The sequence below is a fragment of the Marmota monax genome, unplaced genomic scaffold (genome assembly GCF_021218885.2).
Source record: "Marmota monax isolate L192 unplaced genomic scaffold, Marmota_monax_Labrador192_F-V1.1 WCK01_AAM20220418_F8-fsc00163, whole genome shotgun sequence".
Taxonomy (NCBI): Eukaryota; Metazoa; Chordata; class Mammalia; order Rodentia; family Sciuridae; genus Marmota; species Marmota monax.
This window is the reverse complement of record NW_026693660.1, coordinates 209,657-223,534: the sequence shown is the minus strand read 5'-3', so window position 1 is coordinate 223,534 and position 13,878 is coordinate 209,657. Positions and strand designations below refer to the sequence as shown.

Here is a 13,878-nt window from a genome sequence, read left to right as displayed (position 1 = left end):
CACACAGATAATTCTCTGGAGGCCACTTTCAAAAGCCAAAATTTTATGTGCTAAAAGAGATGTAAAATCATCATTTCTAGACTGAAAGTCCAGGGAAATGCTCTTGAAAATCAATACTCTAGAGAAATACTCAGCATGAGGCTAAACAAAGATCTTAATTAGTTTGTACTGCATGCTCAGAAGAAAGCTGTGCAACACATTTGACTTTGAGTTCCTTTCATTTTTAAAGTCCAGTACTCAAGAAAGTTTTGCTTTTGAATTTCTTGAATATTATTGATGATATCTATTCAAATGTAAATCCACTGGGATGGGTCTCTAGTTATCCACACAAGGGCAAACTGAAGTTGAGTATAGAGTTATGGTTTTATAAAGATGACATGTCAAGAACTATGAAGTTATGCATAGATAAGACTTTTAACCTATCCATGACCTTGCTAAATGATCTGCATCCTCCTAAGAGGGTGAGGTTCAAAATGAAACTTCAGCAAAATGCAAAGCTTGACTTCAGGGTTGTTCTTAAAAAGTTGAGACTTTGAATGTCCAATATGAAAATACATGAAACATGCTCAGAAAAGGGTCTGGCACATGAAACAGTCAACCTTTCAACAGATGAATGGACAAAGAAAATGTAGTATATTTACACACAATGGAGTATTACTCAGCCATAAAGAAGAATGACTTTATGACATTTGCTAGCAAATAGATGAATCTGGAGACAATCATGCCAGTCCTAAAAAACCAAAGGTCAAATGTTTTCTGATATGTGAAAGCTAACCCACAATAAGGGGATGGGGTGAGGGGAAGAACAAAAGTGCAGTAGATTAGACAATGGAGAATGGAGGGCGGGGGGATAAGAAAAGGAAAGACAGTGAAATAAATTTGACATTATTTCCCCATGTACATATATGAAAACATTACAGTGAATAGTGAATCCTATCATCACATACATCCATGAGATCCTAACTAGAATAAGATATATTCCATGCTTATATATCAAAATGGATTCTGCTATTATATATAACTAAAAAGAACCAATAAATTTTTTTTTAAAAGAAAAAAAAATGAGCATGAGTAATGGATCTGCAAAATTTCAACAGATTATAAGCTTAATTTCTTAGGTAATGAATGGACAAAGAAAATGTAGTATATTTACACAAAATGTAGTATATTTACACACAGTGATGCTAGAATCTGCCTGGCATCAACCTAGCCTGGGAATCTTACCCAGTCCATCTCTATTCAATTCTTCTAACTGGTACCTAGTTAAACTCTCATGTCAGTGACCTTAGAGTCTGAGAATAGTTAAGCCCTTACCTTAGTGTTAGTGCATGCTTTTCCCTTTTTATAGTCTTTGTGACTGCCCCGTTTGTCCAACTTTGCCCAGAGAGCTTTGGCTTTCCAGTAGTTAAGCTTGGACTTGAGCTTGTGATAGAAGGAACGGTAGTCTTTAGGCTTCAGTTCCAGGTGGTCACAGAGTTCTTGAAAGGCCTTGAGGGTTCCCTTGCAGGTAGTGGCTTGGACAAACCGGTCAAAGAGGACATGAGCTTGGTTCGTGGTCTCATGCTTCTTCTCTTCCATGCTTCCCCACTCTCAGTACTGCCCAACAGAGGGGGCAGTGGGATGGCAGTTGATCCACCTGACACTGTCACCTTAATCTAACAAAAAGAAAGAAAGAAATGGTCAGTATTTCTACAATTGATCTTTCTGAAGAAGAGATCTCAAGAGATAACACATTCATTCAACAAATGCATACTGAAATGCTCCAGGGACCATCCAAGATACTGAGGTGGAAAGATGAGTAAGACAGCCTTTGTTTTCAAGGATTTTATAGTCTAGTGAATGACAGGCACATAAACTGAATGATACAGTGTACCAATAGAGAGAGAGGAATAAGGAAGAGTACCTAAATCTCAGGGAGGCAGGGTCCTTATTAAAGATGAACCTCTAAGACATGACAGCAGAGTCTTCAGGGTAAGTAAATGTTAGCCACATAAGAAGAAGTATAGTATGTGAGAAATAAAGTAAAACACAGACAGTCCTATGAGGGACTGATAAAGATCAAAGTGTCAAAAAGATTCCCAGTTTTCCTTCTTAGGCCACTGAGAAATCATGATAGCAAGGCAATGAATTAAAAATAAAAGCACCCATTTGTGAACAGGGGTAGTAAACTCCCTTTTCAATCTGTCGCATCTGAGCTACTTAGGGGAAAATATAGCCATATACTAGGCAGTGGAGTATGAATGTGAAGTTCAAGGGAGCCCTTAGAGATGCAGACCAGGTTTGGGAGTCCTTAGTGTACAGTGGTAGTGGAACTGAAATAAGCCATGGCTTTACATGTGCTCTAGGAAGAACAAACCTGCAAGAAGAGGCTGGAAGAAAGTCCACCCCACTAGAAAAGATTATGAGAAACACAGAAAAAGGGTAGTGTCATAGAAGTTCTAAGAAGCAGGAAGTTCAGATGTGGTAGTATCAGCAGAGATTTAAAAGACTTGAGAAGTCTTCTGTGTGTGGTACATGGCAGGATGGGGAGATTGTAGAGCCACCCCATTTTGCCCATAATCATGTTTAACAATAACAATGATGCCATCTATATCTTCCACTTATCAAAACATGAACACATTTGCCATTCTATGTGTCTGCTGTAAAGAGGCTTAAAGGCCGAAGATGGCACCTCATGTGTTTCTTCATCTACTTTCTCTCTGGCGTCTGTCACATCACCTTTGTACCACATTTTATTTATTATCACTATTACAACCGTAATTTGGAGGTAGGTGGCAAAGGGCCAAGCTAAGCCATATGAAGAATGTAGGACCGGGTGACTGTAGGGCACCACCCTGAGCCACATGTGCCTACACAGGCTGCATGACCCTGGAAGTCACTTTGCCTCATAAAACTGATTTTTTTGTTGTTGTTGTGGAAGACAAGAAGGAATGATTGATGACTTCTACACCTCTCTCCCAATTCTGAAGTTCTCTGAGCCTTGTGTTAAAGAAATTCTCCTGGTCATAAAACTTGTTCCTGGTGCTTATCAATTCCATGAAAAAACACAATCTGCCAAAACTCACACAAAAATAATAGACAATCTAAAAAGGCCTATATCTATTAAATAAATTAAATAAATAATCTCATACATAGACATAAAAATCCTGAAGATAAGATCAGCAAGTTGAATCCAACATTATTCAATCAGAAGATACATGAATCCAACATTATTCAATCAGAAGGCACATCCTCCAATTTACCACTAGTATGACAAACATGACTGGCTTGGAACTGTGGAAGATTTACTCTTGGGGATAGGAGAAGATGAAGGGAGTTATTTATGTGCTGTCCTCAGGAGGGGAAAGAAGGAAAAAGTGGCCTTCTATTTACTGATATAATGTAAGAGAGCCACCAAGCTGCAGGTGCTGATACAATCAATTCTCAGAGAACAGGTGTTAAGTTTCACAAGGTTCTGTTGGGAAGCTCTTCCCATTATGAAGGAGAAACATCGCTCTGTTTTTCTCCATACCTCACCATGATATCATATGATTAAACCAAATCACTTACAAATGTGTCTTAAGCTTCATGAAAGAAAGTCATAGCTACAGGAACTGTCCTTTCCCTTTCACGTTTTCATGTCAATAGCTCAATACTTCTCTACTACTGTGGAGGATGAGTGGAAGATGATTAATTTATCATCTGAAATATACTAATTCGGCTTCTCACCTTAAAAAATGTTACTTACTCAACAGCCTCTCCTGGCTCTGGATATTAAGAACTATACATACTGCTTGTTCTAATATCCATGTGGGCAAGAGTTCAGCAAGAAATGGAATTAGGGGGCTTGGAATAGCTCAGTGATTGAGTGTTTGCCCAGCACGCATGAGCAGGTTGGTTCCCTCTCCAGCACCACAATAAACAAAAAAACCAATAGATGAATAAATAAAACAAGATTAATGGAAACTAGCCTTCAATTTCCCCTAAATAAAGGTTTTGATTTAGGTAGTAGCAAGAAAAACATTTTAAAGTTCCTAAGAAGAGTTCATTCTTTTTCTTACAAGCCAAAACTTACCTTAAAAAGACAGGTAGTTAAAAGACAGCTAGTAGGGGTTAAAAAAAAAAAAAAAAACAACAGATGTTCTTATGCAACAGCAGAAGAAAGACTACAACAGGTAATAACCAACAACTGGAAACAAAGACCTCAGACAGCATTTGCTACACTGGGGACCCTCTACATCTTGCCTTCTATGTAGGGAATCTGCAATTTTACTTGCTTTTCAGTGAGCAGACAGCACTGTGCTGTCCTGGACCCACATATCCTACCTGTGTTCACAATCAACCTTGATTTTGCCAGTCACAATGAAATGTTTGCAAGATTTGAACCCACTGTACATGTCTGATATATTTGCATCAAGGGAGAAAATAATTTTTCTTTGTTCCCTAATAGCAGCCACCTTCTATTTCTTGCCAGAACTTAGAGCACTGAGAACACGATTATTCTCTTGTTGAATTTAACACATTAAAACCCCACACCAGATATCTGTAAAATCCTTTCCCTGGTCATAACACCTGCTTTGTGCTCCTATCTCTCCCTCAAGAGTGTCTTGGGCATTTGTGTCAGAAGAATAGTTCTGCTGCATGGGCCACCATCCCATTGGCTGGTTGTAGCCCATTCTGAAATAAATATTTATTTGCCAAGAGCTACTAACCACTACAGAGAAGATCCAAATAAGGTTCCACAGCAGATGCACACCTTGTTTAATAAGCAGCCCCGATCTTTTGTAGTTGGAAATTTAAAGGTGCTGCAATGCACCTTTAAATTAACAGGTTTCAGCTGCAGAGTACCTGCTTATGGGCAGCAGACAAGTATTAAGTGCCCAGGCTAAAGGGTCATGACCTGCAGGGACTAATGACAGCAGATAAACAGAAGCAGGTTGGTTCCTGGAACAATGCAACAGGCATTCAAGGTAAGACTACACGAGACTGAATCCCTTGGGCTGCCTTACTTTTCCTTCTTTGTGAGCCAGATCACTGGAGTTGGAAGACAAATCTAGAGTACCACACCATTATTCTGTGGCTCTGTTGCACTGGGACTGTCTCATTTCCAAGAGGACTTACCTTGCATTCTGACTTGTTCTGAAAAGCCAGGCAGAATGGCAGAAGAGCCATTCCTGAAACCAACCCATTTCCCCTCATTCCTGAATGTCAAAGCCAACTCATGCTCCCCCTGACTTCTCCTTGACCACCCATCCAAGTGTCTTGGGAAAAATCAACATTCACAATTACAGGAACATTAGGGACCAGGAAACCTGGCAGGAAGGTACTTGAAATTCTGGGGACAGAAAAATCAAGGTATGAAAAGAAAAAGGCAAGGGAAGTGAGGAGTCTGAAGGGGGAAAAGGAAGAAACAGTGATGCCAGGTTTCCAGAGCATCTGTGAGACTGCCAGTTGACAATACCCTGCATGTTTTGTCTAGTGGCAGCTGACTGCTGACTCAGATGCTCTGTGCGTTCCTTGGCGGTAGAGGGAAGTGCTGGGGAGACAGACAGCCTATGAAGAACATGCAGGAACAGGGTTCATGTTTTTATTTACAACAAGAATGAAAGGTTACTCTGACTCATAGGTGGATATGAGAATGCTCAATCTGCAGCTCTTAGAATAGGTGGGTGGTTGTTTGGGGGGTTAGTGAAAAAAATTATCTTTAAAATTAGAAAAAGGAAAGAAAGAAAACAACAAAATAAGAATCACTCACCGTCTCAAAAAATAACAGGCTCAATGGTAAAGTGCCCCCTCCAAAAAAAAAAAAAAACCCACAAAAACTGTCTGGAATGGGGTTTCTCATCCTCTCTAACTCTACTTCTCAGCTTTGTTTTTCTCACAGCTCTTCAGATAAGGCTCTGGGTACCCAGAGTGAGGCTTCATTTTTCTCTCCTGTCTCTATACGATTAATATACCAGTAGGTATGCAAATCTCTAAATCTTAAAGGAATCCAAAAAGTGCTCCTTTTCCTAGCCCACTCAGTGAGGTGTGACTTGTCTAAATAGATTTTGGAACTATAGTAGGAGTATAGGAATGCTTGTTTTGGAATGCTGTTAGGAGGAAACTTAGTTGAAAAATTCATATTAGATTATTGAGATTCCATAGTGTTTTGCCACAAAAACAAGGATCCCCAAATCACCAAAATAGTTCTAGACATATTTTTTTCTGCAACATGAGCAACTGAGCTGCTATCATTTGAATGCAAATACTGAGGTCATGGCTTCAGAGGTAACAAGTTGACTAAGTCAAAGACTGTCTGGGGTTGGGCACACCTGTAATCCCAGAGACTAAAGAGATTGAGGCAGGAGAATCATAAATTCAACATAGCCCCAGCAACTCAGCAAGGCCCGTCTTAAAAAATAACAAGGCTCAATGGTAAAGTGCCCCCTCTTAAAAAAAACCCACAAAAACTGTCTGGAATGGGGTTTCTCATCCTCTCTAACTCTACTTCTCAGCTCTGTTTTTCTCACAGCTCTTCAGATAAGGCTCTGGGTACCCAGGAAGCAACTCAAAATCTTGCAAGGCAAGTAGTCTTCCTCATGCATTAATTTTCCCCCAATTTTTTTTTTATGGTAACTAACACATACTATAAAATTCCCATCTTAGCCATTTTGTTGTTTGTTTGTCTGTTTGTTTGTTTAAGACAGACTGCTAGAGTCTGTAAACAAGTCAAGATGGCGCCTGGCATTTTGCAGAGGGAGTGGTTTATGAAGTAACTCAAGCGAGCCATTAAGTGTGGAGATTGGTTGACTGCTGTATCTAGTTTATGTTAATTAAGATAAGCTGTGTGTAATGTATATACACCCCTCCAGTCCTACAATAAACGGCTCCCACTCCTGCTGTATCAATGTACACAAGTTGTTCATCACCCCCCGGTTATTTTGCTGCAGCCGGACTGTGGCAACAGACTTCTGTTGTGTTTGTCAAATTGGCCTCCAACTCCTGGGCTCAAGTGATCCTCCTGCCTCAATCTCTCAAGTAGTTGGGACCTCAGGCATGTAACACAGAACCTGGCTAATCTTAAATCAATTTAAGTGTAATAGAATACTGTTAAATACAATCATAAGAGAGTACAACCATCATTACCATCCAACTCTGTAACTCCTTTTATGCACAGGGTTCCAATTTCTCCATATTCTCACCAATACTATTTTTCTGTATTTTTTCTTTGTTTGTTTGTTTGTTTATTTGTAGATGGACCCAATACCTTTATTTTTAAATTATTTTTATGGGGTGCCGAGGCTCCAACCTAGTGCCTCACACATGCCAGGCAAGAGTGCTATCACTGAGCTACAACCCCAGCCCTCAGTGTTAGTTTTGATAGTGTCCATCCTAACAGGTTTGAGGTAGTATCTCACCGTACTTTTCATTTGCATTTCCCTAGTGATTTGTAACATTAAGCATATTTTCATGTATTTACTGGCCACTTGTATAACTTCTTTTGAAAAATGACTATTCAAATGTCATTTGAAATGTCCATTCTTTAACTGGGTTATTTTTGTTCTTGTTAAGTTTTAGGAATTCTCTGTATTTGGGGTATTAATTCCTTATCAGATACATGATTTCCAACCACTTTCTCCCATTCTGTGGGTTGCCTTTTCACTCTGTTGATCGTGTCTTCTGATACATCTTTTTAAAAATTTCATGAAACCTAACTTGCTTTTTTTTTCTTTTGTTGCCTGTGCCTTTGGTGTCATATCCAAAATAGTCACTACCAAATTTAATGTTGTGAAATTTTGTCCTATGTGTCCTGGGGGTGGTTCTAAGAGTTTTATAGTTTTAGGTTTTACATTTAGGTCTTTGATCCATTTTGAGTTAATTTTGTGTATGGCATTAAATAAAAGTCCAAATTCATTCTTTTGCATATGAATATTCAGTTTTCTCAGCACCACTTGTTTAAAAGATTGCCCTCTCGCCAAGGGTATAGTAGTGGGCTCTCTTCCATTGGTCTATATGTCTTTTTTGTTGTTTTTTAAATATGGAACGCTTCATGAATTTGCATGTCATCCTTGTGCAGGGGCGATGCTAATCTTCTCTGTAACATTCCAATTTTAGTATATGTGCTGCTGAAGTGAATACTATATGTCTGTCTTTAAACCAGTACCACATTTTGGATTGCTATTTCCTTATAGTAAGTTTTGAAATCAGGAAGCATGAGCCCTCTAGCTTTGTCCTTCTTTTTAAAAACTGTTTTGGCTATTCTGGGTACTTTGAGATTCCACACAAATTAAAAAAAAATATTAGTTGTAGTTGAACATTATTTATTTATTTAAATAATTATTTTTTAGTTGTATTGGATACAAAACCTTTATTTTATCTATTTATTTTTATGTGGTGCTGCAGATCGAACCCAGGGACTCACATGCCCTAGGCGAGTAATCTACCGCTGAGCCACAACCCCAGCCCCCTATTATTTATTATTATGTAGTGCTGAGGATCGAACCCAGCACCTCACATGTGCCAGATGAGCACTCTACCGCTGAGCCCCAGTCCCAATCTCGAGATTCCATATGAATTTTTCTGCAAAACCAAACCAAAACAACAACAACAAATCCCTCCAAAAATTGGGATTTAGACAGGGGTGGTACCGACTCTGTATATTACATCTTAAGTTTTCTAAACCATGAACATGGAATGTGTGCTCAGTTATTTAAGTTTAATTTCTTTCAGTGATATTTTAGTTTCATTGTATAAGTCTTTCACCTCCTTGGTTAATCTCCAAGTATTTTATTCTTTCGATGCTATTATAAATGAAATTGTTTTCATAATTTCCTTTTCAGATTATTCACTGCTAAGTACATAAAAATGCTGACTTGCTGAATTCTTGACTTTGCTGAATTCCTGTATTAACTCTAATGGATTTTCTGAGTGGAGTCTCTAGGGTTTCTGCATATAAGAGTGTGTCATCTACGAACAGAGATAATCTCACTTTTTTCCTTTTCTTTGTCCCCCAACACCAGTACTAGGAATTGAACACAGGGTACTCTACCACTGAGCTATTTCCCTAGCCCTCTTCAATTTTTTAAATTTTGCAACAGGATCCTGATGAGCGGCTCAGTCTGGTCTCAAGCTTGCAATCCTTCTGCCTCAAATTCCCAAGTAGCTGAGATTACAGGTATGAGCCACCATGCCTGGCTCACTTTTTCCTTTTCAGTGTAGATACTTTTTCTTGCCAAACTGGTTTGGCTAAACTTCGAGAGCAGTTTGGCATATTAAACAGAAGTGGCAAAAGTGGGCATCCTTGCCTTGTTCCTGATTTTAAGAGGAAAAGCTTGGGCTGGGGATGTGGCTCAAGCGGTAGCACGCTCGCCTGGCATGCGTGCTGCCCGGGTTCGATCCTCAGCACCACATACAAACAAAGATGTTGTGTCTGACGAAAACTAAAAAAATAAATAAATATTTAAAAAAAAAAAAAAAGAGGAAAAGCTTTCTGTCTTTACTATTGAGTATGATTGTTTGCCATAGGTTTTACATATTCTGCTTTTATTAAGTGGAAGTCATTTCCTTCTATTCCTAGCTTTTGAGTGTTTTTATGAAAGGGTGTTTAACCTTCAATGTTTTCATGTTTTGGTATGTCTTATATTCTCAGATCTTTTCTTTTTCATGCTATTTAGCATCAAACTCATCTGCAGCACAAAACTAATCCCCACCCCCACCCTGTGTCTATTCCTTCTTTCTATGCACCTATTCTTTATTAATACAGTAGTAGTCTTCATCTACACCTGCCATTCTTCAAGGACTATTTAAATGTTTCTCTTCTCTACTAATAGTGAGTTTTCTTAGGGAAGGGATCAGGTCTTTGTAGTTATAGTCTGACTTGTAACAGAACTGTTCTATGTTTCTACTGAATCACTGAGGAAAAGATGGAGCTAGTTGCTCTTGAAGGACCAGTCTGGTGGACAAACATTAGCCTGTGTGACTGGGGAAGATGAAGGAGAACTAAATAGATGTTATAGATAAGCTTTCTCATGTGCTACCCAAAAGTGGTACCTAATAAATCACATCACCTGGTGCTGGGAGCCATTAGCCAAGTAGGTATGACAATTTCCTTGCCAGCGTACCCCATGTTGCTTAGTGGAAGGACTTGTGGAAATAGGACATTTTGCAGTGACATTGCATCTAAGATGACCTTGCTCAAGGACCAGGGAGGATCTGGGTTTAGGGTGTTCCTGGTTTAGGATGATCTGGGTTTAGGGCGTTCCCGGTTTAGGACTATCCGGGTTTAGGGTGGTTCCAGGTTTAAGGTTATTCCTGCTGGGAATAGGGCGTATCCTGCTGCCTGAGTTCCCCTTGAGTTCTCACGGGATTCAGACAGTATTTTTTGGGAGACAGAAGCCCAGTGGGGGTGGATTTGAGCAGAGAACGTGGATTTCCCCAGAACGTGATTGTAGACGGCTGGTGTGAGTTCGGGAATAAAGAGTTGCTGTTTGAATCTACAAGCTGTGTGGTGGCTCGTGATTTTGTGCCCAGCCAGACTGCGGCATTTGTGCCCAGCCAGACTGCGGCAACCTGGAAAGTCAATGATATTCTGTGAGGATCAACTAGCAAGAATGTGGCACTTTATAATGAATCCTCACTCCACTTCATCCTGGCCTCTGAACTGATCCTTTCTAGAGGTTTCCAAGAAGAACCCGAATCATATGACATCTAGGTTCTCAGCCAAGTATCTAATTCTGAAAGGCAGTAGTATGGCCTTAGCCCATATGTTTTGTCTCTTCGAACTTTTTAATTCTACTCTTTGCCAACAACCAATGTCTTCACTAAAACCAACACACCTACACAACTGAGTAATGACATGAGTCAAAAACAAATTGACCTCTGTCTTGTGGTTCTATTGCCGAGACACACATTAAACTGTCCAAATCAGAAGGATACATCCAATAAACACAGTTGCTAATGCTAATACCCATGCCTGCCCAAAATAACCCACAAAAACAATCAGAAGGAATAGTGGCACATACCTTAATCCTAACTACTATAGAAGCTGAAGTAGGAGGATCCCAAATTTGAGGCCAGCTTGGGCAACTTAGTGAGACCCTGCCTCAAAGTAAAATAAAAAGGGCTGGGCTATGCTCAGTGATTTAGAATTTTCTTGTTCAGCTTGTGTGAGGATCTAGGTTCAATTTCCAGTACCACCACCATCATCACCACCACATCATCATCATCACCACCACCACCATTATCATCATCCAACTTAAGATCTTATGTCTTATAATTAAGCTTCCTCACCTATAAAATTTTTAAAAATCCAAAAAATCATAGTGTTTTGTGCAAATTAAGTAATGAATGAAAAATGGTTAGTGTACCAGACCCATAGCAAGGCCTAGTCAATGATGGATGGCACTGCTGTTTTACCTAGCTGTTCATAAATAAATCTCAGCAACAAAAAATGATAGTCTAAATACATGGCTACTCTATATAACAGAAATAGATCTCAATTTTGTTTTTTGAATGAAAGAAAAACATTTCACAATTTTATTCCATCATCACTCTCCACTCTGAGCCATGCTTTACATGATCTTCACCAATGCTGTGAGATAAATCTATTACCTCCATTTTGCAGAAGGGGAAACTGCAGCTTAAAGAAGTTTAAAGGTCACAAAACAAGATGGAAGTAGTATAGCCATGCTTTAGGTTTATACCTGCCTACTCTGGGGACTAAGTCCTTAGTCATAAAAAAAACACTTAAGAATACACATTGAGAAATGAAAGCCCATCAATACATGCTCCCAGCCTCTGCCTGAGAGCAGAAACTTGCAGGTATTGAGATGGGCACAGCTGTGCAATATATAATTCCTTTTCTTCTCACAATTTATCACTGCATCTGTTCCTTTGAAATAGAATCTTTTCACAAATGGAAGATATAACAGTCTGGTTTCATAGGAATTTTTTCTATTGACTGATGATGGAAGCCTAAATGACTAAAATAGTAATAACACAAGCTTTATCAGTCTGCATTCTTTAGCAGGCTCTAACACCCCAGCCATCAGTGACACATTTAAGTAATCAATTACAAAGCTCGCTTTCTTTCTTACTTTTTTGGTGGTGCTGGGGATTGAAGTCAGGGCCTTGTGCATGCTAGGCAAGCACTCTACCAACTGAGATATACCCCCAGTCCCCTACCCTTTTTCTTTCTTTCATTTTCTTTTGTACTGAGGATTTAAGCCAGGGGCACTTTACCACTGAGCCTTATCCCCAATCCTTTTTCCATTTTTTATTTTGAGAGAGGGTCTCACTAACCTGCTAAGGGCTTCACAATTGCTGAAGCTGACCTTGAACTTGTGATCCTCCTGTCTTACAGGCTTGAGCCACTGCACCCAGCAATTACAAAGTACTTTCTAATCAACTAACATATAAGGAGGTGAACCTACCTACCATCAAATGTACAGAGCTGAGTTATGGTGAGACTAAAAGACCAGCAACTTCCTGCCCCACTATCCTGAAAGCATTGCTAGGATGGGATGGGGGTGGTGGGGAATGGGCCTTGACAAGGGAGAAAGCCTCATTGAGGATGTGGTGAAACACAACCAAAGGAGAATCCTACAAAAGCTGTTCTTTGCAAGGCCAGGCCCTAATCTCACTCAGCACTGTGTACCCAGTTTCAGGTACATGGCAGGTGCACAATGAAGTTCTGCTGAATGAAGGGCTGCAAAGTCAGCTACACTACTGCACACTCTGGAAGCTGGCTGGCTAGCCGGCAGGCTGTACAGGGAGACCTTGAGGGCCTTTGTAGCATAAGTGCTCCCAGAACAGCAAGATTCCAGCGGTCCAAAGAGATATAAATACCCCATAAAGATTATTATAGAGTCCTTGGAAGAAATGCAGGGTCCCATAAAGGTACCCTGCCATAATAACCTCCCTCTATCTGGGACAGACTTTAAAATGCTTTCCTAACACTCAAATGACAAGAGGTTAAACTGGAATAGATCTGGGGGTTTCTTTGTCTTGCATGTGGTAAGGCACTGGGTTCGATTCTCAGCACCACATAAAAATAAACAAAGATACTGTGTGTTCATCTACAATTAAAAATATATTTTAAAAAATATCATGGTCAAAGTTAGATAGCATGTGAAAACATTCTTCTAAGCATTCTTCCCGAAGCTCCTATCATTAATCCATGGCTACACCCATCTTGTCTGCCTTCCTCCTATGACAAAAACAGACGACCATCTTGGCATCTACCTAAAGCTACCCTCTCTACCTGTGTACCTGACTCCATTCCTCCCTCATTTAACCACAATGCCTCCTCTATTGGTCCCTTTCTTCTGCATCAATCCCTTCCTTCCACAGAACCATTCCTATCCCTGTTAGTACTATCATCTTTAATAACTCAGTCATGCTTTTTCTCCCACTCTCTTTTGAATTACAACCATTAGACCTTGTTCTTACTACTCCACAGAAACATCCATTAGGTCGTGAATGATTTCCACATTGTCAAATTCAATGGTCAATTCCCGTTTTCCCCAGTCTGGTCACAGCATGAGTCACAGCTGACCCCTTCCATTCTCAGCCTCTAGGACACTTACTCTCCATACTCTAGGACAATTACTCTCCATCCTGTAGGATACTTACTCTCCATCCTCTTGTGTAATTCATCCAGGACTTCTCATCTCAGTCAGTATAAAAACAACACTTCTACAATAGCCTACGAGGGTTTCACAAACTTTTTCCTCTCATGCTCTTTTGTATATTTGAAAACTATTGACTCAAAAGAATAGTCAACATTTACTATATGAAAACTTAAAACTGAGAAAAAGCTTCAGTATTTATTAATTCACTTTAAAATATTTAACTATTACATATTTTTAACATTATTCACATATTTTATGGGGCAAAAAAGCCACCAATTATTTTCCA

The 13,878-nt window shown here is 39.6% G+C and overlaps 1 protein-coding gene and 1 non-coding gene across 18 annotated transcripts in view; both read right to left on the bottom strand.

The window, feature by feature from the left end:
• The window catches only part of Mical3 (microtubule associated monooxygenase, calponin and LIM domain containing 3), a 262,585-nt gene that overhangs the window by 117,505 nt on the left and 131,202 nt on the right, over positions 1-13,878 (bottom strand). For all 17 annotated transcript variants that reach the window (XM_058584101.1, XM_058584104.1, XM_058584100.1 and 14 more), the window contains one exon: positions 1,315-1,655. In XM_058584101.1, the coding sequence (XP_058440084.1) occupies positions 1,315-1,578 (264 nt within the window). In that variant the 5' untranslated portion in view covers positions 1,579-1,655. The remainder of the gene's footprint in view (positions 1-1,314; positions 1,656-13,878) is intronic.
• On the bottom strand, positions 7,994-8,100 carry LOC124103330 (U6 spliceosomal RNA). Its single transcript, XR_006855175.1, has one exon. It is a non-coding gene; the product is annotated as a U6 spliceosomal RNA (small nuclear RNA).